At 52.3% G+C, this 26,779-nt stretch overlaps 1 protein-coding gene across 14 annotated transcripts in view; it reads right to left on the bottom strand.

Moving 5' to 3' along the window:
* Positions 1–26,779, bottom strand: part of MAP4 (microtubule associated protein 4) — a 115,267-nt gene that overhangs the window by 11,393 nt on the left and 77,095 nt on the right. For 9 of the 14 annotated variants that reach the window (XM_035319719.1, XM_035319725.1, XM_035319731.1 and 6 more), the window contains 6 exons: positions 11,187–11,287; positions 10,076–10,288; positions 8,301–8,478; positions 4,168–4,227; positions 3,685–4,004; positions 1,312–1,440 (listed from right to left, as the gene is read on the bottom strand). In XM_035319719.1, coding sequence (XP_035175610.1) covers positions 1,312–1,440; positions 3,685–4,004; positions 4,168–4,227; positions 8,301–8,478; positions 10,076–10,288; positions 11,187–11,287 — 1,001 coding nt within the window. The remainder of the gene's footprint in view (positions 1–1,311; positions 1,441–3,684; positions 4,005–4,167; positions 4,228–8,300; positions 8,479–10,075; positions 10,289–11,186; positions 11,288–26,779) is intronic. The other 5 variants (XM_035319726.1, XM_035319730.1, XM_035319729.1 and 2 more) reach the window with 3 other exon arrangements.

Raw genomic sequence — 26,779 nt, 5'->3', positions numbered from 1 at the left:
AGGCACAAATCCGAGCGGCGAGAACCGGCTCGGCCGCCTCCTTCCTCCACGGATGGAAAACACGGGGCCGCTGCCTCCAACGGAGCTCAGAGCTGGCGAGGGTCTGCACTGAGCTCATTTCTGGTGTCTGCACCGTACCCATTTCTGGCCCGGGTCTTTCTGGTCCGTGTCTGCACTGTCCTAATTTCAGGTCCGTGTCTGCACTGCAGTGATTTCTGCTTGCCAGGGCTGACTCCAGCCTGGGTAACGCCTCTCAGAAGCCCTGGGCAGTAAAACCCAGCCTGAGAAATGTTTTCCCATGAAGGCTGTCGGACCCTCAGTTAAATTGTATCAGACAAGTCTGACGTTAATTAAATGGATGCAGAGTTTCTCCTTTAAGCTAAAAGGACTCTTTTTTTCAAAATAAAAAAGAGGATGCTAAATGCGCTGACTTTATTCACCAGGGTGAAGTAACTGAGTTAGAGTAAGAGGCCCCCACTTACACAGGGTTAGTTACAACGCGTGTTTAGTCTGGGAGTTATTTAACAGCATGAAACGTGGCAGAAGCTGGGTCCCGGGGTACTTGCTAGCAGGAGGTGATAAATTCAAAGCACAAAAGGAACCACCAGCAGATTCTCACTTTAGCAGGTTTCCAGAAGCTACTCAGCCAGTTCTGAAGGACTGGATTCAGTACAACAGAAGTTGGGGAAATGTGCTTTTTCTGTCGAATTCACGTGGGTTTACTGGCTCCCCTAGAGGCACAAATCTGACTGTTCTCTAACGGGCGCTGCCTGACGGTACCTGCAGTACGGGCACCGCGCCTCGCTCCCCGTCTGGGCCTGGCTGGCTCACACACTGCGGTGTGACGACAGCTTCAGAGCTACCCACCAAACGGGGGCTGCCTTCGGTACGGTTAAGGGGTTTTGCTGCAGCCAGGCTGGGAACATCGCAGGGAGGACACGAAGAACATCCTTAACGTTCTGCCACCCTCGTGAAAAGCAGCGCTGGGCGAAAGCTCTGGTCTCAGTTACACGCTCGTGTTGTGTATGTAAAGGGAAACTTCCAACTCAAAATTAAGCCCACCTAAAAGCTAGAAGGGAGGACTACGCTGGAAATGTTTTATAGCAGGCATTGAAAAGTTATCCACCACGGTGACCCCTGATGTGCTGAACTGGGAACATCTCAGGCTTCAAGAAAGAACGGGAGAAGGGTCTGTGCAGGGAATAGTGACACTGACAGGAGAAAGCAGAAGAGTTGAAGAGGAGGGAAAGTGACTCAAAATGGAAATGTTTTCCTTCGCCTCCCACAGAGAAAAGTCTGAAATAAACTCACTTTCCCATTGGGCTGTTTGGGGGCACCCTCTTTTGTTACGGTTGTTTTAGCTGTAGCCATTTTAGAGACCGCATTGGGTTCAGGCTTTCGAGCAGCAGCAGCTGATTCTGGCTTTTTCTCTACTTTCCCCTAGATGGAGACAAATGGGTGATTTCAACCAGCAAAAGCAAACGCGTGGGCAGGAACGTACGGGAACACAAGCACCCCGATAAAGCCCACGGAGTGGCCAACCCAGGAGAACTTTTATGCACTGCAGCTGTTGGCAAAGTAAATCGCACGTCGGTAAGGCCAAGGGCAGGAGGGGCAGCAACGCCGCTCGGACACGGGATGGCACCCCGGGGGCACGGAGCAGTAACTAGGACAAGTTCTCCACTTCTCAAAGAACTCGTAGGCGCCCCTCATCAGCATCCCGTTCCTTCCCCTGTGGCCACACTGGCAGGTCTCCAAGTGAACAGAGTACCCAACACGCTGTGAAAAAACTCCCCCCATCCCTCAGGAACCCAGCAGCAGCTCAGGGCCACCTCCTTGACACGGAGGGCACGGCACAGGTCTCAGGGGCACACGTCCACGGGCCAGCTTTCTTTGCCTTGGAGCTCTCGAGCTCAGCTGGACACAGATGGGCTGTGCTCCCACCTCCGATTTCTCACCCCCATGCCGGGGTGACTCAGGCTTTGGGATTAACAGATGATTTATTATTTATTTTTAGCTAAGCAAATGCAGGCGGGCCGAACTGATCTCGCTAAACAGAAAAGTGAATAAAAATGTACGGGTTGTAGAAAAAATCAGCACCTAGCTGAATATCCATTCTTTTTGGCAATTCCATTAATTTTGGTAATAATCCATTTTTTGGTAATTGAGGTCCAAATAGGAGCAGCAGACCCTGTGTTTGGGGGGGGTGAGCAGAAATCCTCCAATTCACTGACCCACCAGCAGAGCAGTAAGCAAATAAAAAGCCTCAGCACCCCCTAGGTGTTCTCATGCTCTGAACACACCCCAGCATAAATGTGACTACGAAACAGACAGTTTTCTTCAAAAGTAGGATTTACCACTCCTATGAAAATAACAACAAAGCAACGGAGAGTAAAACTGAATGTAAACATAAATCCTCTCAAACCAACACCAGAACCCTGACGCTACAAAGCTCCCCAGTCCTACAGAGCCCTAGCACGGCCTGCAGTCATGGAGCAGGCCGACACGTTCTCTTTGAACAGATGTTAAAAGGATCTGTGAGCTTCAAATATTGCAATCTGAAACCAATTTGGAAGTGTCACCGTCCTGTTCACAGCGTGGAAGTTCTGCCTTCTAGACCTGCAAGCGCTGAGGACCGTCCTGTGATGCACAGCTCAGCTATCCCGAACCCTGAGGAACGATTCCACGCCTGAATCTCTGCGACGTGCAACGCCGCAGCCCGAGAATGCCCTTGACTTTCATGTGCCTATAGGAGATGGAAGCTCCCAGCATGAAATGAACTCTCTTGGCATCGGATTAAAGTTATATGCTGGGTTACTCATTACAGCAGACCTGCAGCAAAGGCAAGCGGGCAAATTAGTTCCACTCTGTGGTAATTAAAGCCCTCTGACTGCGCGCAAGCCGCTAATGCGTTTTGTCAGGCAACGATGGTGTACCTGCCGTACAACGCCCACTGAAGGCTGTGTGATTATGCACACCCACAGAGTGATTTAGACCCTCAGAAGGGGGGTACAGGCATAGCCCCAAACCTTTACCATGTACGTGGCAGACAGTCACAGTGAAAATTAATGTAAGATCATTACGGACTGCGAGCCCCAAGACTGATCTATGTACACACTACTCCCTACAGCTCCTTCCTCGCTAACCTCTTCTTTTCTTGTGGCCACCAGCACTTATCCGAGGAGCAGTGTATGTTTCATCTCAGCTCTAGGTCTGACAAGTTGAACAGTCCCTGTTCTAGAGCTGGGAAAGGTGCTGTGGACCTCGCACCCGAACCAGATGTCCTGTGTCACGCTGCGCTATTCCACCTTCTGTACATTCACCAGACTCAATTCCTCTGCTCAAAGGCAGAGTTTTGGAACATAGACCTGCTTTGAGCTTGCAGTACCAACTAGTTCCTATGGTGGGCTGTACGACAGGAAAACAGAACCACAATGTTTTGAATTCCTGTATGTGTGCCAGTAAACACCAGGCAGGCTTTTAAGGTGGGTTCCTTCTGTACCCGACTACCAATGCTGTGTTAATGCCCTCTGCATAAACCAAGAATCCAAAGAGGAGCTCTGCAGAGTACAAATATGAGAAGAGCAGTGAGGATACAGCCACCAAAATTAGCCAAGAGCACCCACAATGCTTAGGAGCTACAGTTTCAAGGAGCAGTTCGGTATCAGGTTTGAAGAAACTTACCTTTCCTCCACCAGGCTGATGCTTAATATTGTCTGTTGATCCGATTTTGGAACGTACATTTTTCAGATCTGGGGCAGAAACGCTGCTGGTTGGGCGAGGAGGCTTGGAAACAGCGCTGGGTTTAGTTGGAGCCTTAGCAGTTGTTTTTTTAGCATCCGCAGTTGCAGCTGAGGTTGTAGTGGGTTTGGTTGCAGCAGGCTTGGGTTTGGGACGGCTGGTGGCTGCTCCAGGTAAACTAGGCGCGCTCGAGGTGGTGGTAGGAGTGGTGGCACTACTTTTTACTGCATTTCCAGAAGCGCTCTTAGGGCGGGCCAAGTCTGCTACAATGATCACAGCGATAGTTAGCGGGGGGGGGGGGGGGGAAGATGGGTCAGCTGCCATTTACACAAACGTCCTCAGCATCCTGAAGGTGTACAGTGGCCTGCTTAATAAACACAGCCGCAAACCAAGAGGATTTGGATTAGATGGAAACAGCAAAATTACCTGATGGTGACTTTGCCGCGGTCTTCTTGGCCTCTGCAGGCTTCGCATCAGTCTTGATAGCTGCCCAACGCAAAGCACAGCGGTTAGTATCTCAGAGAGAAAGAGACAGAGACAGTTTGCACAGAGGAGAAGCCTGGGATCCTGGCACAGCTTCCCCTGGAGGTCATCACGTACTGACGGCCCTTTTCCCCCACTATCCCTGTTTCAAACATGCTGCTTGAAAGGAAGCATCTCAAGAATGGCAACACTGGGCGGAGGTCCTCGTCGCAGCAGCAGCAGCCACTCGTGTTTTCCAGCAAAAGGATCAAAAAGATCATCACTCAATGATGCAACGCACTTGGCTGTGTCGTGCGAGTTTACTTTTTTGTTTACTTTTTTTTCCTTAAAATAACTTTCAGAATCTGTCACGCAAACATTATTTTAACTCTGACCTAATTTCATTTCTTAAAAAGCCTTCCTTTGCTAAACAGCAAAAGCAGAATCCCGTTTGTCCATCTCTAACCCTGCTATCGTTGCCAGATCCGTTCTAACCAATGCCAATTTCCTTGCAGAGAAGTTATTGCACACTGTGGTCCCTACCCCAATTATCTACAAATACAAATCAGTCACTAAACGGAAGACGTGCCTTTGGGCGAACACCCGTGCTCATGACCCGATTCCATTCCGCACAGCCAGAGGACAGTCCAAAGCAGAACACATCCACGGTTCCCAGAGCAGAATAAAACCGTACACTAAACTGATCAAGGGAAAATCACAGACTGGAGAATACAAACGGGACCTTATTTCGCAGAGCTCTTTGATCATGAAATTGTAGTTTTTGCTGTCGATGACTTGGCTGAAGTCTGCTTCATTTCAACAGCCAAACGAAAGCAACGTTAGAAAGAAATACAAATGGAAAAATCGAAGTAAGCTAGCAACTGTGAAGGACCCCCACCTTCTAATACTTAATTTCCATTAACGGCCTTAGATTTTCCAATAAACTCAAGTAGCTGGCAGGGCATTTTATGAAATGCCAGCATAGAAAAGAAGAAGCAGAACAGGCAGATAACCACAGGTCAAGTGAGCCGGGATCGTTCCACCCAGACTCTGCTAAAAGCATGCAGTTAACCACCACCGATAACTAGCCGATGAGATGAAACACACTGGAATAATTTAGTAAGGCCTTAAGGATAGATAGATACATAATTAATACCAATCGCTTCCAAAAGGCCCTGTCAAACCGACCTCATCTCCCTCCTTGAGACCTCAACTTTAGCTGGGAAAGCGGACTGCACGGAGAAGAGACGTAGCGCTGTATGGAGGCAGGGGGGCCGCGATTTGGTACACAAGGAGAGGTGATTGCTTCCCCTCGTGTCAGCGGGGAGCCAGACGCCGAAACGCCTGCTGTGTTATTAGCAGGTAACATCAAAAACCTGATAGAGCTACTGCAGAAACATGGATACCAGCAGCCACAGTGGTCTTACCCAAGCACAGCAGCCATTTTCACAGCCAGGGGAAAAGCCTAAATACGGATAAAAACTAAACCCAGTGCCTCACAACCCCTGCCTCTTGCTGAGGAGAGCAAGTGCCTGCCATGTAATACCTGGAAGTGAAGCCACACAACCTGCAAACAAGCCACAATTCAGGTGTTTTTGTATGCTGAGCATGACCCACCACTTGAGTGAGCCACAAGAAAGCGGCTCTCTTTTGACACCTGAAAAGCACGAGCGGATTTCCTTCTGAAACGCCATTTTCTGCCAGAAACTTTTAATCCGGCCTCATGCTGGGCTGTGCGAAACGAAGCTGTGACCAGAAGAGATCCAGTTCTCCATCACCTGCAGCTCTGCACCTCGCTGAAGCTGCATCTGCTCTGCCCAGTCTGAACTGTTGCAGTTTGGCTCGCTTTGTGGCTTCACACCACCACCCTCCCCCTTGCTTTCTCCTCTCCCAGAAGAAGCCTCCCCTTTTTTTTTTTTTACCGTTCATGACTCCCCCAAGCATCCCCAGATCCAGACAAAGCTGCTCTCACTCCCGATGGAGTTTCTCCAGCTGTCCTCAGCTCTCCGTCGCCCACCCAGGCCCCTCGCTGTTCCTTGGCCATGTCCCTCCACGCTCCCGGGTGCAGAAGCCTCTCCCGCCACACATCTCGCCACTTGGAACAACTTTTCTGTGTCTCTGCATCACTGGCTCCATCTCCTTTCAAATGTCATCAGAAAACCCTTCTTTGTCTCGCAGTTTTGGAAGGAGAAATTAACTCAGCTGAACTCATTAAAACGTGTTTGGCATTCTGTGCCGCGGTTTGCATAAGAGGCCACACAAAGTGAATTTGACAAGAAAGTCCCCAGGATTAGTTAAGATACGTGGCTCTCGGAAAGTGCAATGCTTCCTCTGCACAGGATTAATCCTATTTTCCCCTAGAGCAAAACGTGTGGGATGCCCATCGGGTCTAATATGTCTGAACGCAGTTCTAACACCGTCATTCTTTTGGGAAAGGTGGGTTATGAGTTCATGCGCTGGGACTCGGAGCCAAGCAGCTAACATGCATCAGTTTTTACCTGATTGGCAAATTTGGGTAAGTGACTAATGAGACCCGGCCGTTTGAAAAGACTTGAGAATGTTTACCTGTATTTTCATCTAAGTTAAACCTCTCCAACTGTTAAGGTGAGTGGAAATGTTTTCACGAGGCTAATATTCTGCTCGTGGTTCTTGCTGACTCCGTTAAACTCGTGGGAAATTCCCTCTTTGGCAGCAGTGCCCGGGATGGGATGCTGCTTTTGGATGAAGCTGATGTGATTTCAGCTCCAAATTCCTCCAGCACCAATGAAGAGGAAAAAACCAGAGTGCACGTAGAGAAAGAAGGTGAAGCTGCTTCCTCGCAGCAGTTCATCTTTGATTTAAGAGATAATTAAACTAAGCTAAGAGATAATTAAACTAAGCAAGTGCAGCACCCAAGTCCCCTCAAAACCCCCCCATTTCCCAACGGAGTGGGAAGTCAGACTTCAGCCAGCCCAACGCCCGAGTCCTCCCGTTCTCCTTCAAGCTGTCCATGAGCTACAAACACCTGAACAATTTCGACCAGACCCGCTGACAAAACTAAAAGCCTGATCCCACGACCAACCTAGGGCATCTGAAAGATAAGCCAGTACCTTCTTGCCTGCCTTTTTTACATCCTTCCAACATTCCATGTCTAGACTTTGAAAATGACAATGCAGAAAGTTCAGTTAGGTACTTACTTGAGGCCTGAGAGGACCGCGTGTTACAGTTCCAGTAGGAACACACCACAGGTGAGCTGGTGCCCGTTACAAAACAGCCAGCTAGAAATACACCAAAAGAAGATCTGCCACACTCCGAGGCTACCTGTAGCAACGGATAACCGTCCCCCCTTAAAGTTCTGCCTTCATCACCTTCCAGCCCTGTATCTCGACATCCCTGTCTGCTACAAGGGGAAGCTACAAACTTTTTTCCACTTCCATTCAACTTTCTTTTTAGATGCACCAGTTTGAGAACTTGAAGTACCATCCTGAAGATTTGCTTCCGGCAAGTTTTAATTGCTTTGAGTGTTTATTTTAACTGTTACCGTAAGAAAATGAAGAGGTAGTAACATCCTTACTCTTAAATCAAAGGTTCAGCAGTTCTCTTAATTCTGAATCACACGGAGCTGATTCAAGTTGGCCTGGAAGAAGCTCATTCAGGTTTGGTTTTGGAAGAAGCAGTTCTGGCAAGAAAAAAATCTAACCTACCGTCTCCATGCTTTGGCACAAGTTCCTGTCCCACGCTGTATTAAGACAGTTAATATTTATTTTAATATAATAACATAGCTATAATTAAGCCTCTGGTCACTTCTGACTAGCACCCCTCAGAAGAACAGGTTCACAGCAGCCACAGCTTCTCCTAAGTGGCTGCATTTCAAGGTTCTAGGCTTATTTTTTCTTTTGAACCTGAAGATACCAATCTGGTTCACTAAGAGGCTAATTTTAATACAATTGGGATCGCAGGGTGATGCCAACAAGATGACACCTAAGCAGAGCAAAAGCTTGTCTGTAGGACTGGGCTACGTGACGGACGCACACCTTTGTGAGAGGCAGTGGTGCTACTCAAACTGAAAACCTGCAGCTGCTGAGAGAGAGCTCCAAAGACAACGAGAGAATACTTACACGTCGGCCTCTTCGGTGGAGAAGTGGTGGTGCTTTTTGTCCCAGCAGCTGCAGTGACGGGAGATGCTGCTGTTGTCTTAGGAGCAGCGGGGGTGCTCCTGGCAGTAGTTCTAGGAGTGACGGATGATGGAGGCTTTGAAAGTGAGGTCCGCTTGTCGGGGCTCTTTGCATCTGTAACCTGAAAATGGATGGGCTGCATTAAAGCCAGAATTTCACTGACGGTCCCTTCAAAATGTTAGCCAACAGAAAGCATGAAATACTTGAAGCTCTTTTCTAATACAGAAGGTGCAACTGTGTAAATTCTTCAACACGTAAGCTGGGCACTGTCAGGACATTATAAAGCAGAGAATTAAAAAAATATAATTAAGGTATATAAAAAAACGTAATTAGATCCTGAGATAATAGGTGAAAACAAATGACATGAGTGATTACATCAAACAGGAATTCAGAATCATGCAGAAGCTTAAATAAAACTGAAGACGCCGATGTGCAGAAAAAACCAATCTGTGCCGATTTGGTTTTCCTTAAGACGCTACAGCCAGTGACTTCTGCCTGCTAGGAGCTCGGCTCAAGCCCGGTTGCTCAGTGTTACCTGCCCAAGTGCCAGCATTTCCACCCAGAGGATGCTGAGTTTGCTCCAGCAAGCACAGATTTACGTCTGTGCCTTCAAATCCTCCGTTGTTATTTCCATGTTACATGTTTTTTCATTTAACTAGTTTTTATAAGAAGCTCCAATGCAGTTATTTAAGCTTAAACGCGTAGTGAAAACAAGAGCATGTGAGCACCAGCTGAAAGCTTCTGAAATAGGTTTTAATATTCCCTTCCAAATTTCAGTTCTACTGTATGATAACTTGGACGTAAAAACTGTGAACAGGTTTCTGACTAGAGCTATACAAAGACACAGATAAAACCTTAGCCAATCTATCTCAAGCAGACGTAAGAGGTGAAATGATTTCATGTGTCAAGCTCGCTGAGAGCAGAAAATTCATCCTAACATCCATATGATTCCAGGCAAAAGCTGATTACATTTCTACAGCGTTTAAACGCGCAGGGGCAGGGGAGGGATGCTCCACACGTCCAGTACCTAGCTGCACATCTGCACAGCGCAGAAAGGTCACGGAGTTGGTGCAGGGAAAAATTAAGGGACGTTTCCCATTCCTAACGTTGCACGTGGACACCTCCCCGAGCGTTAAGATGGAGCACTAAGAATCGTCCACAGCTCTTCTTACTGGAGAGTTACAAATCTCCAACGTTTCCTAAGCACACACACGTGCCATCAGTTGCCTCTCTGCAGCTTTTATCATGGCCAGACACCATACAGAGACCATCGCTGGCAAACACTGAAGTGTTCACGCTGATTTTTTCCCCCTGATTATTAATATTGAAGCTCTTTACTTCGCTTTCCCACGCTCCTGTCAGGATTTAGCAGTTATCCCGGGTTTGCAATGCAGCTATGTTTTAAACAACCCTCCTTTAGTAACGGTGGGACACGAAGAAATGTCCTGTGTATTGGACAGTCCCATGGAAAACCACGCTGATACAGTCGAGTTTCATTTTCTCCCTTGTGATGACACAGTTAAATGCCTGGGAGCCGAGGCTGTAGCGGGTTAGTGGGAGCTGATGCCAATAACCGTGCCTCTTGCAGTGAATCGCGTTCATTATCTTCTCCTATGTTTAGCCCTAGAATTAGGTTTTGACTTGTGGGTAAAACAGCCGGCAGGTTAACATGTAACTAAGGTCTTGGAGCTCCCCCACAAAAGCAAAGAGTTTCTTACCTTTGGTTTAGTCTCTTTTGGAGTTAAGGTGGAGGGACGTGTAGTACTGGTGGCTGGGCGTTTAGGAGTAGTGGCTGCAGTAGGACCTGCGGTAGGGCTCGTGGGCTTTTTGTTTTGGGCGGGTGCGGCAGAGGCTGGCCGCTTGGGGCTGGTAGCGGACAGCGGCCTGGCTTTCGTTGCTGCAGGCTTTGCTGATGGTGTGGATGCTGCAGGCTTTACGTTTGTTCAAAAAGCAAAATCCAGCGTAACAAAAACAAAAACACAACAAAAAGTAGCGCATTGTAAACCAAAACGTCAAGCTGCAAGGACATGAAAATGATATTTCAAATGAAACGAAAACTCGGCTTTCTGTTTTCTGAGCACAGCGGAAAGATCGCAACAAAGCAGCTCTGGTGCCTTCGGAGCCCTGGGGAGCTCTGCCATTCAATTCAAAGGGAACAGGATTTATTCCAGCAGCACCCGAAGCGACAGAAGGAATCGCTGGTAAAGCTGGGATTAGTAATTGGGTGCTCCCGGCCATGCAGTCCCGCATGCGGTAAGCAGGACACTGCTTTCCAATTACATGCACACAAGGGATTGCAGGCTCTAAATCCTCATCTCATCAGCGCCAGGGATCATCTGAGCACTGCCTGCAAGGGGACCAAGCACCCCCGGCCCCTGCCCCTACTCTAACTTGGAGAATTTGGGCCTGGGTTGTGTTGAATGCTGCATGCTTCTTAGGCAGGTCCCTCTTATTTCAGAAACAGCCCTGAAATCAGAGGTTACCAGGGCCTGAGCAGGACCTCTCAGTGCTAAACGTCGTGCAAACAACTAGGGGAGTATCGGTAGAGCAGAAATGTTACTGAATCTGTCTACCATTTCTGTACCACAGCTGCCAACCAGAACATGATTTTAAATAAAAGCTTCCCAAGAATTCATTGAACCCATTTTCAGCCAACTCGCTGCAGCCTGCCTTGTTTACAGCTCCCTCACTGAATGCCTTTGTTTCAGCAAAGTGGCTCACAAATGGCAGCTCAGAAAAGAGAACTCGTGTCGCCGCGGCTTAAGAAGCAGAAAAGCTGGCAAATCAAAACCGCAGAAGCAAGCAGGCCGAACGTGACCCGATGCCTACCTTCGTCTTCTTCTCCGGGCTGGGAGGAAGCTCTTTGTTTGGAGGCGCTGTGATGTCGTTCCCTGCCACGGCTTCAGCTGGTTTGGGCTCTTCGGGTTTTGCTGGCAAAAAAAAAGAAAATGAATGGAGACTTAAGGGTGAGCTTTTGGTTTGGTTGGTTTGGTTGCTTTACTAGTTCCCTCTTGTTAGTCACTGCTGTAACAAGAGATGGAACAAGACGGTTACGGGTTGGCTGTTTCTGGAAGAATTTCCCCCAAATCAGGACACTCGGAGGAAGAAAAATTTTCCCTGCGACGGGGGCAGGCTGACAAACGTTCATCCAGATGCCAAGAGCATCCCATCACTCAGCTGCTGAAGGAAAGGAAGACAGCTGCTGAAGGAAGCCTCGGGTTTAATTAAAAATCACAAACTTTCCCATCTTTCATGCTATTACAATCAGTCGTTGGGATACCAGTGGTGAAGCTCTGGCCTCTGCCAGCTTTTACACCGCGGCTGTTACCTTGTTACCTGCTATCCCTACCTCTCCGGCTGTTTCTCCCCGGCCGCTTTTCTCCCGCAGCTCAGCCTCGAGCTGCAGAGGGAAGCAGCAGCCCGGGGACCTCGCTCTGACACACGTGGGTGGTACGGAGACCGGTGAGCGTGGGGTGCACGGTGCCATGCTGCTGCACACGGTGACTCGCAGCGCAAAGCCTAGGCTCAGTCGCAAGGGTGGCCGGGTTTGCTCAGCACTTGCTGGGTTTTGCCATCACTCGGAAGGGTTTCGTGCCAGGCAGGGAGCAGTGAGCGCAGCGCGGGAGCCACATCCACCTCCCCCATCACTTCTAACAGAGCATTGTATGACTGGCAGTGCAAGGCTAACTCTTGCCTGCCCTCCAAGTTAAACCACGCAACACAACGGGACTGAGAGCAGCAGCTCCCCAGGTTTCATCCCCAGCTCCTCAGGGCCGCCAAGGACCTACAACGACACCCCGGAGACCCGCGGCACAACTCCCCGGCGGGCAGCGCAGCGGCACAGCCGTGGGTACGGCCGCTGGCCGCGTCCCCGGCGACTCCTGGCAGATCTGAGAAGGGCACAGTGCAAACAGCCCATCACGCATCTCCTCCTCTTCCCCTTGTCACCGGGGCAGTAAAACAAAGCCTGCGTTGGGTGCTTCTTCTTCTAACAACGCGGCGGATTGTTGCGCCGCAGCGCATGATGAGGGCCCGCCACACAATGCTGCGGCAATTCCAACAGTGAAAGGTTGTTTTGCACGTCTTTTGAAAACTGCTGTTTTTATTTCACATCTTCGCGCTTGTCAGCCTTGAAGGGAGAGCCTCAAAGGGCAGTTCAGCTCTGCTACAAGCTCCATTGTTGAAACAAGCAGAATAAAATCGGGCCTTCCCCCTGCCCGGGCGATGCCCAGCAGCACAGCGGTTTTGCTCTCGTTGATTTATTTATTTTTTCTGACTTGGGACAAGTTTAGCAGCTTTTTTTTAATTCATATTGCATTAACCTCTTCCTAGTCACTCCCAAGTCACCTTAAACATTGTGCAGCACTGTGCTTTATGTCTGTTGCATACCAAAAAAAAAGTTAGAAGAAGCCAAGCACCAAAACGTCCAGGCTGGCTGCTTTTAATGCAAAATTCTTCAGGAGCATTCACGTTCATCTAGAAAGTCCTTTTTTTTTTGTAGCTGACCTGTATCGGCTCCTCTCTGCTGCTTTTCTCCACCGAATGTCAACAAACCTCCCCGTCCATTCGGGGCTTCTGTGCCCCCAGGCCCGGAGGTTTGATTTTGGGGAGCTTTGCTTGGAATCCTGCCTGTCCCAAACACAAAGACATGAGGTCGCTTCCACTGACTGCAGATCGCCTCTCACCCACGGCCTGTCGCTGTGACCAGGTGATGGTGGTGGTGGCCAACTGGGCAGCACCACTAAGCCTCTTGCCTCGCAGCCACAGCGGTGCATCGGCTCAGGAAGCCTCAGGAGGCTTCTCGGAAACCCTGAGCGCAGCTTCGGGATTTAAACTCGGCAGCTTCCTTGCTTGTGATCCAATGAGAAGATGAAATCCATGGAATTTCACAGCAACACCGGCGGCAGCGCAGGGCGTTTGGAGGGAACAACCTCACCGGACACACAAAGGAACTGGCCCGAGTGGACGGAGGGTCCGTAAGGCGAACGAGATCGTTCTTTTTGGTGGGAACATTAAGCTGTGAGCAACGCTGATGGAAGCCAGGACTGCGGGGGGGAAGATGTGGCGGCGGAGGGCCGCAGGACGCTACGCGGCTCCCTTCTGTCGCGGCCTCTGAACCCCGGGGGCCTGTGCACAGCCCCAGGGGACTACAGAGGGCTCTGCTCTGTGCTGCCCCGAGCCGAGCCACAGCCCGGCGTGCTGCCCGCTACGCTCGCTCCCCGGGTGCTTACGAGGGGCTCGCTCCCACGCAGAGCAGAGAAGCGCCTGGGAAGACGCGCCAGTTGCGGGAAACGTTCGGAAAAGCTGCCAAAGCTTAATCAAATTTGTTCATTAGTCTGCAAGAATTATTGAAGAGACTTTTCAGCCTGCCTGTTCCCCCAAGCGTGGCAACAAACCTCCGAGAGGTATTTCAAGGACATCGTGCTCGGAGCTGGGACATCGACTGCTGCCCAGGCTCCTCCCGCAGCTCCTGCTCCGCGGTGCTCGCGGGGGGACCAACGGCCCGGCTGTGTCAGCGCCGCCACCGGAGCTGTGCCAGGGGCACGAGGAAGGGGCTTGAGGGAGAAAAGTGTCCGGTTTCCAGAACTGTGTGCAGTTCTGGGCTCCCCGGTACAAAAAAAGACAGGGATCTCCTGGAAAGAGTCCAGCGGAGGGCTACAAAGGTGGTACGGGGCCTGGAGCATCTCCCCTGGGAGGAGAGGATGAGAGCCCTGGGGCTGGTCAGCCTGGAGAAGACTCAGAGGGGATCTCATCAACGTGTATAAATACCTGAGGGGTGGGAGACAGAGGGATTGGGCCAACCTCTTTTCAGTGGTCTGTGGGGACAGGACAAGGGGGAAATGGCCACAAAATGGAGCCCAGGCAGTTCCGCACCGACATGCGAAAGAACTTCTTCACGGTGAGGGTGACGGAGCGCTGGGACAGGCTGCCCAGGGAGGTTGTGGGGTCTCCTCTGGAGATATTCAAGGCCCGTCTGGCCGCCTACCTGGGCAGCCTGCTGTAGGGAACTGCTTTGGCAGGGGGGTTGGACCCGATGGTCTCTGGAGGTCCCTTCCAACCCCTGCAATTCTGTGATTCTCCGAAGAAAGGACAGGCCACACGGGCAGCTCCACAGCGAGAGCGCGAGGCAGCCCTGCGGCCGGTTCTGGTCTCCCTCCTGCTCCTCACGCTGTGTTCCCACACCTCCAGGCTCGTTACTCAGCCCGACGCCAGCCGGGGAAACCAACCTTTGTACATGTGCTGGGCCATGCCGCCGCGAGGCACCGCTGCCTCACCAGGTCCAGGAGGGACCCCGGAAGAAATTACTCAGATCTAAGCAAGCCCGAGAACACAAATCGCCTCCGCCACGATCACCAACCCGACAACCGCAGGCTCCGGGATTTTGTTTGAGGTTTTGCAGACACCAATTACGAGCAAACCCAATGAGTTGTGCTCGTGTTTCCCCTGCAGTGATGGTGGGTGTCCTTCGGAGGCCCCCAGGGCCCGCCATGGTGCTGTGGGGCGCAAGGACCTGCGGGCAGACCCCTGCCCCCACGGGGCTGCGGTGACTTCGTGTGTATGGAGCGGGTGATGGGGCCTCTGGGTGATGTTGGACAAAACAGGCTCTGAGAAGAGGACTAACGACAACCATCCTGCACGTCACAGGCAGTGGCAGTGTTTCCCTTGACAAGGTTTCACTCTCACCTGCTCCAGGAGGGGTTTGGCACAGATCGGTGCCCTCTCTTATATAAAGATCTCCCCAAATTCAGCGACCTGGCCATTCACTGAAGGCAGTCCCATGCTGCAGTCGCAGACAGCTCACCCCAGCCCACAGGCTGAAGCTCCATTGGGCACAGCGGGGCCAGCAATAAATTAAAAACCATGCTTTTGAATGGGTTTGTCACCAGAAACCACAAATTTGCCGTCACTGGGTGAAGGACCCGGCCAACAGGACAACGTGGTGCTCAGATAAAAGTGAAGTCGGTGGGAGCAGACTCCGAACAAACAAGGAGCAGCGACTTCCTGGGGGCAGTAAAAAGAGGATGCTCTGATGGCACTTGGAGAAACAGGCCTCAGGTCCTTGCTATAGAAGGGGACGATGCTGTTCCTTTCGGTCAGGAAAATGACAGAAGGATAACTTGTTTGTCCCACGCTATCAGGGAAAGCCACGAAGAGCACGAAGGAGGAGGTTTACACAAGGCAAAGGACAGATGTGTTTAAGACAGATCTTTTCCCCATCAAAGAACAGCTGCTTTACCATTGTTTGAAGACCAGAACTGCCCTCCAAGGCCCAGTTTTAATCTTTAAACAGACTCGTATATTGATGCTTACATACGGCTCAGGAGAACAACTCCTGACGGAGCCCCCAGGCGTATCTCACAGTCACTCAGGCCCAGCCCATGCTATCGCCGCTACAGAACACCAGGTCACAGGATCCTGATGTGCAGCTTCTCCTGTGGTTAGCTGTGCTTTGAGGAGACTTCCTCTCCTTAGAAAACAGGTTAGGAAATTGAATCACAGAGCCACAGAGGGGTCTGGGTGGGAAGGGTCCCCAAAGACCCCCGTGGCCACCCCCTGCGATGCCCAGGGCCCCCTGCCCCCAGCCCAGGCTGCCCCCAGCCCCATCCAGCCTGGCCCTGGGCACTGCCAGGGATGGGGCACCCACAGCTCCTGGGGGCAGCCTGCGCCAGGGCCTCACCGCGCTCATAGTAAAGAATTTCTTCCCTGTAACTAACCCAAAACCACCCTTTTTTACCTTAAAGCCATCACCCCGTGTCCTGTCCCTACACCCCCTGACCAGGAGTCCCCCCCGGTTTCTTGTAGGCACTTCCCTTCCCACCACAAGGCTTTACAGAACCTCCCTCCCGATGGATAAGGACGTGCGCTGATGCCGAGTGTGGCTGATTTTACGTCCTGCTGTTTGCAAACCAGGGCTGTCCTCCAAATGAAAGAGGAGCAGGACAAATCAAATTGGGTGTTCTGATGGAGTTTTCCAGATGCTAATGGGGGCTCTTCCTCAGAAGCAGCCCCAAATGGTGGCAAAAGCCGGCGTAATCTGAAAACAGAAGCGCTGGGCACCGGGAAATGACAGCATGGGAGACGTTCAGCTTCAGGCTCCTGACGGAGCAGAACGCGCCAGGAACGGCAGGACACCGCGCGCCACCGCGCCGCTCCTTCCAGCTGGCCCAGGTGCCAACTGCACATACGGACAGCCCGGGCAATGCTTCAGGTTTTGAACCTTGGCTCGTCACTATGCAACTATGCCAGTTGTGAGAGCTCAGCGACCTGCCTGCGGGGGTGCAGCACGGGGGCCGGGCAGCGCGGCGTCACCTCCAGGTCCCGCCGGGTCGGGCTGCTCGTGGCCGGCTGTTTCCCACCGTAAGGAAAAGGTTTTGCGACGCGAGGGAGCTCGAGCAGAGGCCCAAAAGCTCCGCGTGATCTCCGTCGCTGGAGACACGCAGACCTTGCAAGGGACAGATGTGGCCCTGGAGCTACGTGACCTACTTAGACGTGATCTTGAGTCTGGGGTTAAACCAGAGACCTCCGGAGCCCTGCTCCAATCTGAGTGACTGCTGCAGCTCTGTAGAGGAGGATGCCCACGCCATACGCAATTAATCATATGTCTCCTTGAAACCAGGAGCTGTTTATGAATAGAGGAACCATTTATAGTTTTCCTAACCATAAGGAAAAGGAAAAAAAAAATCCACGGTTCTCCAAAATAAATCCCTCTCACCAGGCTGTGACTCACAACCCAGGGACTACCCGATCTGGAGGGGATGGCTCTAAGTTTTCCATCAGCTTGTCCAACAGCTTTTTAGGCAAAGGAATCATTTAATATTAGAACGACAGAATAATGCAGGTTGGGAGGGATGTCTGGAGGTCACTTAGCCCGATTCCCGACGGAAAACAGGCTCAACGTACACCAGATTGCTCAGGACGTGGTTCCTGAGCACCCCCGGTAGCGCCCGCTGCCGTTACTTTCATCTGACGACCCACGTGCTTAGCCTGGAAAAACCGAACAGCCTTTTCTCGTTCACAGTTTCTGCCATTCATGAAGCAATTTGTGTCATTCACAGACAGTATCACACCCGTCCCCTCTCCAAGTCCTCTCTCCTCCAGGCTGGAAAGTCAAGTCATTCAGCCATTCTCCGGTGTGATGCCTTTGCTTGTCACCCTTTTAATTCCACTACCACCTTTTAGAGGCAGAGGACAAGCAGATTTACTTCTTGCATTCAGAGCAGAAGGGTGTGAAGCACCTAGAAACTGACGCAATCGTTTCCCTAGTTTGATCTCCTTTCCTCCCTGAACTCCTACAATTTCATCTGCGGAAGGAAACCCCCACAAAAGCACCCTTATGACATCCACGTCTGATAAAATCAGAGGGCTGCAGCTCGTGCTACGTGGCGCCGCGCGGGAACACAAGGGGAGCGCACGCAGACCTCCAGCCTTGCAGGGCCCTTCACGAGCAGTGTTGCTGGAGCAGATTTCTCGTGAAAGCCGTTAGTGTCTGTGAAAATAATAAATCAATCGGACGCTAAATCTGAGAAGTTCTGCAGTTCGTGTTTCCTTCCCTGAAAAAGTAAAGTTAGGGAAGAGTACTTAGAGAAACACAGGAGCATCTTTTTACACCACGCAACCGCGCGGTTTTATGAGTGATGGAAGTCGTGCAGAGATAAGCCCATGGGCGTGTACCTCTCAGGTGTCACGCCGCAACTCATTCAAGAACTGGCATTCCCCAGACTTCCCTCTCCGTGTCAAAAGGAACAGGCAAGGACCCCACCGCAATGTGACCGAGGTGGATCTTAAAACGCCCGCAGCGAGCGCTCCCATTTCTGCCGCCGTGGTAAGCAAAAGCCCGAAACCAAAGTGCGGGTAGGTGGCAGCAGTCGTTATTTACCACGCAGCTGGAAGATTAGGGACGTTTATTACGCATTTTCCCCTTTCATTGACTAGGTACAGGAGCATTGCAGCGGGTACCTGAGAGCACAGCACCTCAGCCCTCTCCTCCCACCCTTCCCACCCCTTGCTGGGTCTGCTCTCCACCTTCCCGGCGCCCAGGCTCTGCCTGAGCTCGGCTCCTTCCAGGCTTCGAGCTGGGCGTGGATTTGCAGCTGCGTTCAGATGCGGCAGTGAATGAGGCCACACGCTCATCCTCCACATCCCCAGCAAGGGATAGCGGCCAGGCTAAGCCGAACTAAAACATCCCTCACTGCAGCAGCTCCGTAATTCTCCTAAGGATTAGAGTCATCAACAGAAAATCCATTAAGAGAAATAGATTAAGCAATAAGGCAATGACCATCTTTACTCTCCCTCTTCAACGTAAACAACCTTGGAAACAAAGCCAGACCCCGTTCAATACTGCTGCTGCCCAGACGTTGCAGAGGCGCGGGTGCTTTTTGTCCGCCCTCCTCCTGCAGGAGCTGCTCCATCACAGAGCCCACCCAGTTAAAGCCTTTCTGTCGGAGGCCCTTAAGACAAATCTACCTACCAATACACCAAGTCTCAGTTTAAGCAGAAATACGGCCCTGCCTGCTTTCCCCTCTGCAGAGAAAGGTGAACAAAATGCCTCCTGCTTGAGCCAGCTGCAGGACAGGTGAGCGTTTTCTTTGGCACAGAATGGAACTCCATCAGCTCGTACGCTTCGGCTCATCATCACCAGTCGAGGAACAGGCCAGATGTTCTCCTGGCCTGCCTCTTACAAGCCCAGGTTGATTTGTTACGGCTATTTTTTTACCAGGAAAGAGAAGTCCTAAATCAGAGTGTCCTAAATCAGAGTGTCCTAAATCACAGAAGTCCTGAATCAGACACGGAAATCGGGTGTTTGTTTAGAGTAACTAACACATGTTCTGTCTGACTACAATACCGTGCTACAGATTTGATGCTGGACATTCAAATAGCTGGAATTCATATTCCCATCTGTCCCTGAGACTGCTCCAGGTGTCAGAGAAGTCTGAGAGTGCTTCAAAGTGACGGCCGGGGCTTGAGCATGCCTGGACAGGGGATCCCGGCTTCCTCTCAGGTACCGTAAGCGTGCAACTGCAATCCCCCCGTTCCAAGTGCCAAAGCATTTCCAGCACGATCTCTGAGCCGAGCACACGGGTGGGGTATCACCGGTGATGCAGCCAGTCCCGTGTCAAACTCCTGCACCTCCCTCCCCTCCAGCCTGCAGCCCTTTGCTTCTTTTCTCACTAAACGCCCAATTTCACCTGGCAAGGAACCCGGTCAGCAAGCCACCATCCGCCCCAGTAGCCCCACTGGAACGAGTAGCAGTAATTCGCTACAAGGTGCTTGGGCTGATTTTTCCGAATCCCGTAATTAACTTCAATCTATTTGATGAGGGGCGACAGGCTTCCCACCCTCGCCCAGCAGCGACTCCAGTCTCAGGTCCTGCATTTATCCCAGCCGCCGCACGACGACGTGTGCTGCTGCAAAACACCACGGGGGACTGAGAAACGATGTCGGGTTGCACACCGCGCTTCCAGATCGATGAGGAAGGGGCCAGGAAACCAGGACAATTTTCCCGATGTATCGGGCTTCTGAGCAGCAGCGAGGCGACGGTGCCGGCTGGGCTCGGTCCTGCCATGCCTGGAATCTCTGATACTGCAGAGTGAAAAGTATTTGAACTTGGAGAAGATTCAAAGAAAAAGAGAACAGGCAGCAGGGAAAGGCAGCGGGGAACCACGTCGTTGTGTGAGACCGTCGGGGCTGACATCTTAGGTACGTGCAAGAAATCACACAGCGGCTTCTGCACAACGCCGACAGGAATCCCACAGATTGTTAGGGCAGGGAACAATGCGACCTCTTGTTTGGGGAAGAAGCTGCGGTGATTACTGATGAAACAAGGGACCAGAACAGTTCCACGATTCAGCTCTGATCAGTTCAAACCCGCAGCCGTGGTCTCTCGCCTGACCTACCTGCCGCGGGTACGCGGGACTCCAACGGGTATTCCTTCCTGGCAGCTTTTAGACTGACATTTATCGAGGTGTGCAGCCATCCTCCTGCCCAACTGTCCGTAAGAAATATGTTATGCACAGTTCTAGGCCAACCTAAAACCAGGAGTGGTAGAGGTTTAGCCAAAACCAACAAAACCCGCGGAAAGCCTGGCTGTATGGGGCCGAGGAAAGCTGCTTCGGGCGGCAGTTCTGAGAAACGCCGCTCGAGTAACTCACATCTGCCTGGGCGATTCTTGCAGGCAATGTGAGGATGGAAATAGGTTCAAGGGACGGGAGTTGTTCCCCTTGAATGCAGGCTCAGACTGAACAGCTAGAACAGAGGGAAGGAAAACCCATTCACATCGGATCGCAGAGGTCTGCTGGCCGCTTTGGACACCCTGCCTTGTGGCAAGGGGAACGTCAAGACCAAAGCAAGGAGGCTGCTGGGGATACGAACGGGCGATTGAGCCAGGAATGAAACGCAGAGGACAGATTTATCGTCAGTTCTACGCGTACAGCCACGGCCGCTTGCTTGGCTGCGTCGCGTTCATCGCAAGTGCCTCTCTGCTTCCTAGCGCAGGAGGGGAAGCTAACGCTCACCGCAAAGCGTGAAGCCTTTCGGAAACATCCAAGGAATTCTTGTCTGGCTCCTTTTGCATTGCAGAAATTCTTCCTAAGCTGCACATACACACAGCAGAGCAAGCGTTTCTTGCTTCTACTGCTGGGTTTTCTTCCAGCAGCAAATAAATCCAGGCTGTTTCTTACCAAGGCATCGCAGGCAACACAACAAAGCGAACGCGAGCTGCCCAGTTCCCACCTGTCAATTTTGGAGAAGGGAATAAAGAAGCAGTTCCATACAACTCCCACCTCCTTACCTGGAGAACCCTCGAGCTGCCTGCCGATTCAGCCGTTACCAGACCAGCTCACACCGAGACCTGTGGTTTTAAGGGCTCTAAACGAGCTTTTGTAACACCCATGGCAGAATTTCCAACCCAAATGCTTAAAAAAGCTCGGTACCAAACTGGTTGTCTACAGAAAGCGACCGAGCAAAGACCTGGGTGCCCCTGTCTTTCAGTGACCTTTCCATCGCCGGTGCTCAGCACCCCGGGGGAAAACACGCCAATCCACGTGCAATCACTTTTAGTGGGTTTCTGATTTAAGATACGGGTCCGTGTTCTGAATGGTGCCTCTGAGCTCCACCGAACGGCCGGCCCGGCCAAACCGGGCTTCCTGCGTGTCCAGGGCACGAAGCTCCTTGCGAACGACACCACGGCCTCGCTGCAAATACACTTGGGTCCCCAGCAGATGCCAGCGAACCCCGACACCACAGGAATCCCCGTCACGGAAGGTGCGTGGCACAAGTCCACGGGAGCAAATAAACAGGAGGAGGAGCGCCTGTTTGTGTGGGATGGTGACAGGACAAGGGGGAACGGTTCTGAACTGAGGCAGGGAGATTTAGGTTAGATATTAGGAGGAAGCGGTGAGGCACTGGAACGCGTTGCCCAAAGAGGCCGAGGGTGCCCCGTCCCTGGAGGCATTGAAGGCCAGGCTGGATGGGGCTCTGGGCAGCCTGCTCAGTGGGTGCCAACCCTGCCCTGAGCCGGGGGGGTTGAACCTCGATGATCTTTAAGGTCCTTTTCAACCCGGGCCATTCTAGGATTCTATGGCGAGTGCAGGATTTTCAGGGGCTGCTCCAACGGGAGCGCTGCTGGCTCCTGCCCGCGGTGGGGCTCGACATCTCCGCTCAGGCTCCGGATGTCTGCAACCCGCCACGCGCTGCCCCCAAACCTGACACTGCCGCATCTCACGGCTGCCAGAGCGACTCAAAGTCTGCGCACCAAGCAGACCGTGAGGGGCAAGGCTCCGAGATAACCATCAGGGCTGAGGACACGACGCGCTGGCACTCCGCAGCCCCAAGTGCTGGAGGCGGGCCCGAGCATGAGCCCTGGAAATGGAAGCATCTTAAAGAAATTATTGGGGAAAAGTAAAAGATTACGGACAGAACGTGATTGTGTTGAACATGACTGCTGGTGGCTGGAAGCAAAACGTCGTCAGAGCATCTCCCAGGCTGCCACGCGTCTGGGGCCGACCATTGGGTGTCACTAACACGCCGCCGAAGCAGGAGAAACGCATCTAATCCCGTAGCGAGCCCAGCACAGGCTGCCCCGAGCTCAACACCCCCAAACCAAGCGTTTCGGAGCCGGACCGGGGCAGCACGTCCCTTGGCCCATCGGGGTGTTACCCCCCCTGCCCCAGGTGCCACCATCTCCCGTTTGTCGTAGTGCCCAAGGCCGAGCACGCCGGCCGACTGCACAGGAAGCGGTCGGGTGCAGGAATCCTTGTGCCCGTCTTTTGTCTTTATTCCCTGACACATTTTCTTTCATCTTCCCACGAAAGCTCAGGCACCAAAGACGAAGCACGCCGACCCTCCTCACGCCCCAAACCTGGGGAAAAAGCAGGTGTACTTTTTTTTGGGGGGGACGGATGCTGTTCCAGGCTGCAGAACAACAAATAACCGCTCTTTTCACAAACCCTGCGTCTAGGAAGGCGGCCCCCGCTCACCACAGCCCCGCCACGCCGCGGACCACCACCAATTAAAGAAGCTGCTGTTGCCACGGGGGCTCCAGGGGAGGGGAGGCTGCGGCCAGGAACGGGGAATTCCATTTTGCATCTCAGCACCGAAGTGCTTCGGGGGAGCTTAACTACAGACATCGTTCCACCCGGGTGCTCCTGCAGGTCAAACGCACACCAAAGGGTGTAAAAGCTTCACCGAAAAGGACACTGCTCAGATCTGCGAGGTGGGAACTTCGCTAACGCCCTCGCTCCTAACAATACGGCCCCAAGCCAGCAGGGCACCGACGCACGGGGAGGGAGTGGCAGGAGGGTGCTGAACAGAGACCTCTCACCGTGCGGATGCTGCAGCCTTCAAGATCTATTTTAGGACCCCGGGAAGCAATTCAGGGCTGCTGCTAAAACAGCTGCTGTGGGATCAGCCAGGCGGTCGTTATTTGTTTAATTTTTAATTTTCCCTCCGTTTTTGTCCACCCCAAACCACGTCCTTTGTTCTAACTACCGGAACCTGAGCTGTGGCAGCCCCGTCAGGTGTGCCGGGCACCCACCCTCCGTCTGCAGCCCGCAAAGGCACTCAGCTGCTGCCTAGCTGCTGTCTGCCTGCTCCCAGGGGAGGTAAAAATTAGCAACATACCATCACGTGGTAGATCTCCTGGCTTGGGAGACGGAGCGCTGTGCACATCGCTGACCTCGATTTCTTTTCTTTCCAGCGGAGCACTTTTGCCGGCTTCCATCTCAGCGCATTTGCTTTTGGGAGAGTCGAAGCCGGCGGCCCCATCGGCGCCGTTCCCCTTCTCCCCCTTCGCCGCCTCCTCCTCCCTCCCTTTGTCCTGGCCGCTGATTTCAGGGATTTGCTCCAGTTTGCTGTGATACAAGCCCGGGCTGCCCAGCTCCTTCCTGGCCGAGTTGCTGCCGCTGCCCCGCTCCTCTCTCTTCTTGGCAGCCGGCTCCTCGGCCGCCAGGGGCTGGGGCTCCTTCACCACCACCAGGCTGGGCAGCCCCGCGCGGCTCTGCCCCGTGCCCGCACCGCACGCAGACGCCTGCTCTTCTGACACGGTCATTGACCTCTTCATCGGGGAGGCCGGCTTCCTGGCCGTGGGGCTCGAGCACTGGGTCAGGCTGCTATTAGGAGAGAGCAGACCGGTAGCGACGTCTTCTCTAAGCACCGGCTCAGGGTATTTGTCAGCCAGGTTAAGGGTTAGGGGCACGGACAAGTGCGAGCACTCGGACATGGCACGCCTCATTGCCTTCCTTTGGTGGGCAGCCCTGTTCAGAAAATTGCCGTCGTCTGCACAGCTCAGCTTGTCTTCCATCTCCTCCTCCATTTCGGTGGCGTTATTAAAGTCACTACTTTTGGAGTCATCTTGCGCGAGCTCCACGGTTGTAGTCGGGGGTTCCGGCTTCGATGCAGGTAAGGAAGAAGAAAATCCACTCTGCACATAGTTGTCGTTAACCACCCCAATTACACAATAGCTGGGGGCTCCATCTTTTTTCACGGCTGCTTCCTTAGACCCTGAATTGTCAGGCAGGATGGGGTGGAAATTAGGATTCCAGACGCTGATCTCCTGTTCCTTCATGTATTTGCCGGGCTCGCTCTCCGACACGGACAGATTGGGCAGGTTGGGGTCTGGCTGGCTCTTGGTCTCCATTCCAGCCTTCCCGGCTGCCTTCTCCTGGTCGGTGATGGCTTCATTTTTACCCAGCCCAGAACAGGATTTTTCAGCTCCTGCCTGCCCCAAATGAAAATCTGTAGCTTTAGGGTTTGCGAAGTTCCCCTCTGCAGAAGGAAACGTTTCAGAAATCAGAGACCAGCTCTCAAGGTGACCTGCAGCTGCCTGGTATTTTTTGCCTTGCACCTCAATTTCTCTTTTGTCTTTCTGAGCTATTTTTAGCTCTTTGTCTAGTTTGCCTTCAAAGAAGCAGAGCTTGTCCTCATCCGTGAAGCCGGCGTTCTTAACGAGCCCATCCTTAATCGGTCCCCCTGAGTTTACATTCAAGCCAATCTCGTTAAGCTTCCCCTCAGTCCTCTGCCATTCGAATTCGGTTTTGCCGAAGTCTTTCGGGGACTCCATGCAGTGGAAGGCTTCCGAGAAGCTCTCCGGGTTCTTGCTTTTGCACAGCTGGCTGTATTCGGAGAGCGGTGCGGGCTGCTTGTTGGAGAGAGACATCTCCGATGCCTTCGCCTCCTCCCGGAGCTGTACGGCTGCCGCGGAGCCCAGCGAGCCGCCGCTGCCGCCTGTGACGCCACGCCGTGCCCCCGCTCGCGGCACAGCTCCCTCCTCCCCACCCCTCCCGAGCGCGTTCATTTACCGGAGGCAGCCACTAGTTCGAGCGATGGAGGCGAACCGGCAGCTCTCCGCTTTCTGTAGGGCCGTAGAGAAAGGAGGTTTTGTCGCGGGAGTGGTGGGCTCCGGCGAGGTGCTGGGGGGGCTTCGATGAGCTCGGTGAAATGATGTTTCTGTCAGCAGCGTCTCCTCGGCAGCCGCACGCTCCTGGAAATCGTGCCATCCCCCCTTTCCCTGTCAGTCTGTGTTATGATCGATGCCTTTACAAGCGTTAATGCCTGCCGATGAGCCGCGCAAGAATACTGATGAACTAAGGTCAGCATTTTCCTCCCCTAACACAGAACAAAACCTAGGAACAACCCCAGCCCCAAGCGCCCCGGTGCAGAGCGATCCCTCGGAGCAGAGGGCTTTTGTTTGCAGTGAATTTTAATACGTTCGTTAGGAGCCAACAGTGACCACAAGTATTGCTGCAACAAGGGTTTAGTGATTCACAGACCAGAAATCCTGCCACTCACACAGCGAGTGGACAAAGCTGAAAAGGATCAAATCTCAGCTAGACGAGGCTTTGTAGTTGTTAATGCCACAAACCTGACTTTTTATTTCTTTTCTTTCTAAAATAAAGAGGAAAACCAAGCATACCTGACAATATTTTTGACCTGCCTTTTTTCTGTAGCACGGAATTCACACCCAGCATTTCACATTTCATGTCACTGGTCCAAAACCAGTCCCAGCACGTCCCAAGTGCGCTACTCGGGCATCCCACAAAGCCTCAGCACGCAGCATCCTCGGCCAGGCTCTCTAACGGCCATTCCTGATTTCAGTATCGTTTCCCTGATCAATCTGGGAGCCTGCCGCGCGTCAGAGGTCGCTTCCAGCCACTCAGCCCCTGGCCTCTGGATTGCTACGGTTGCATTAGCACCAAACCGCAGCCTTGTCTTTTTTCCTTAAGTGCCTGGTACCGATTAATCCTTGACGAAGGCAAATTTTCTCCCCCGAGCCAGTTACACCGCTGTACGGACACTGACCATTACCGACGTCAATAACCTCCAGCCCGGGAGAAAATGTTACCCTTACAGCTCAAGCGGTAGAAGGACTCCCTGTTACAGCTTAACTGAGCATAGATGTATTTTTACACCCAGAGACTGCAAGCTAGAGTACGCCCCCTGAATTTAACCTGCTGCTGGGAAATGTTACAATCCACACATTTATCTGCTTGTATTTAAGCTCCGGGTTTAAGACGCTGCTATATTTAAAAACAATGACTAAGGAACTGTAAGTTATATGAATCTTTCACGACACCCTCTAATTAACCAGAATACTTCCACCCACAAGCTTCACTTCTCAAAAGGCCTCAACAGTTTTGTGTTTTTTTTTTTTTTTCCCTTTAAAATATTCACGGGTATCTTGCTAGTGGAAAACGGGACCTTGGCGCGAGGCTCGCATTCGCTCTCCTAGCTGGTGTGGCACTAATGTTTGCAAGCATTTGCTCGCCCTGCAAGTGTTTACAGACTGGTCCCCGAAGATGTAAGACCCCGAAGTCATCCGATCCCATGTGATGGTTGTTAGTCCCTCATTGCTCAGGCACTTCCCAAGCTAGGTTTTAACTCCAGCTCTGGGTCCAGCACTTAACGCACCGCAGCGGTGGTGAGGGCAA

The sequence above is a fragment of the Oxyura jamaicensis genome, chromosome 2 (assembly GCF_011077185.1).
Source record: "Oxyura jamaicensis isolate SHBP4307 breed ruddy duck chromosome 2, BPBGC_Ojam_1.0, whole genome shotgun sequence".
Classification (NCBI taxonomy): Eukaryota; Metazoa; Chordata; class Aves; order Anseriformes; family Anatidae; genus Oxyura; species Oxyura jamaicensis.
The sequence above is the reverse complement of the archived record's forward strand: the minus strand, read 5'-3'. Positions and strand labels throughout refer to the sequence as shown.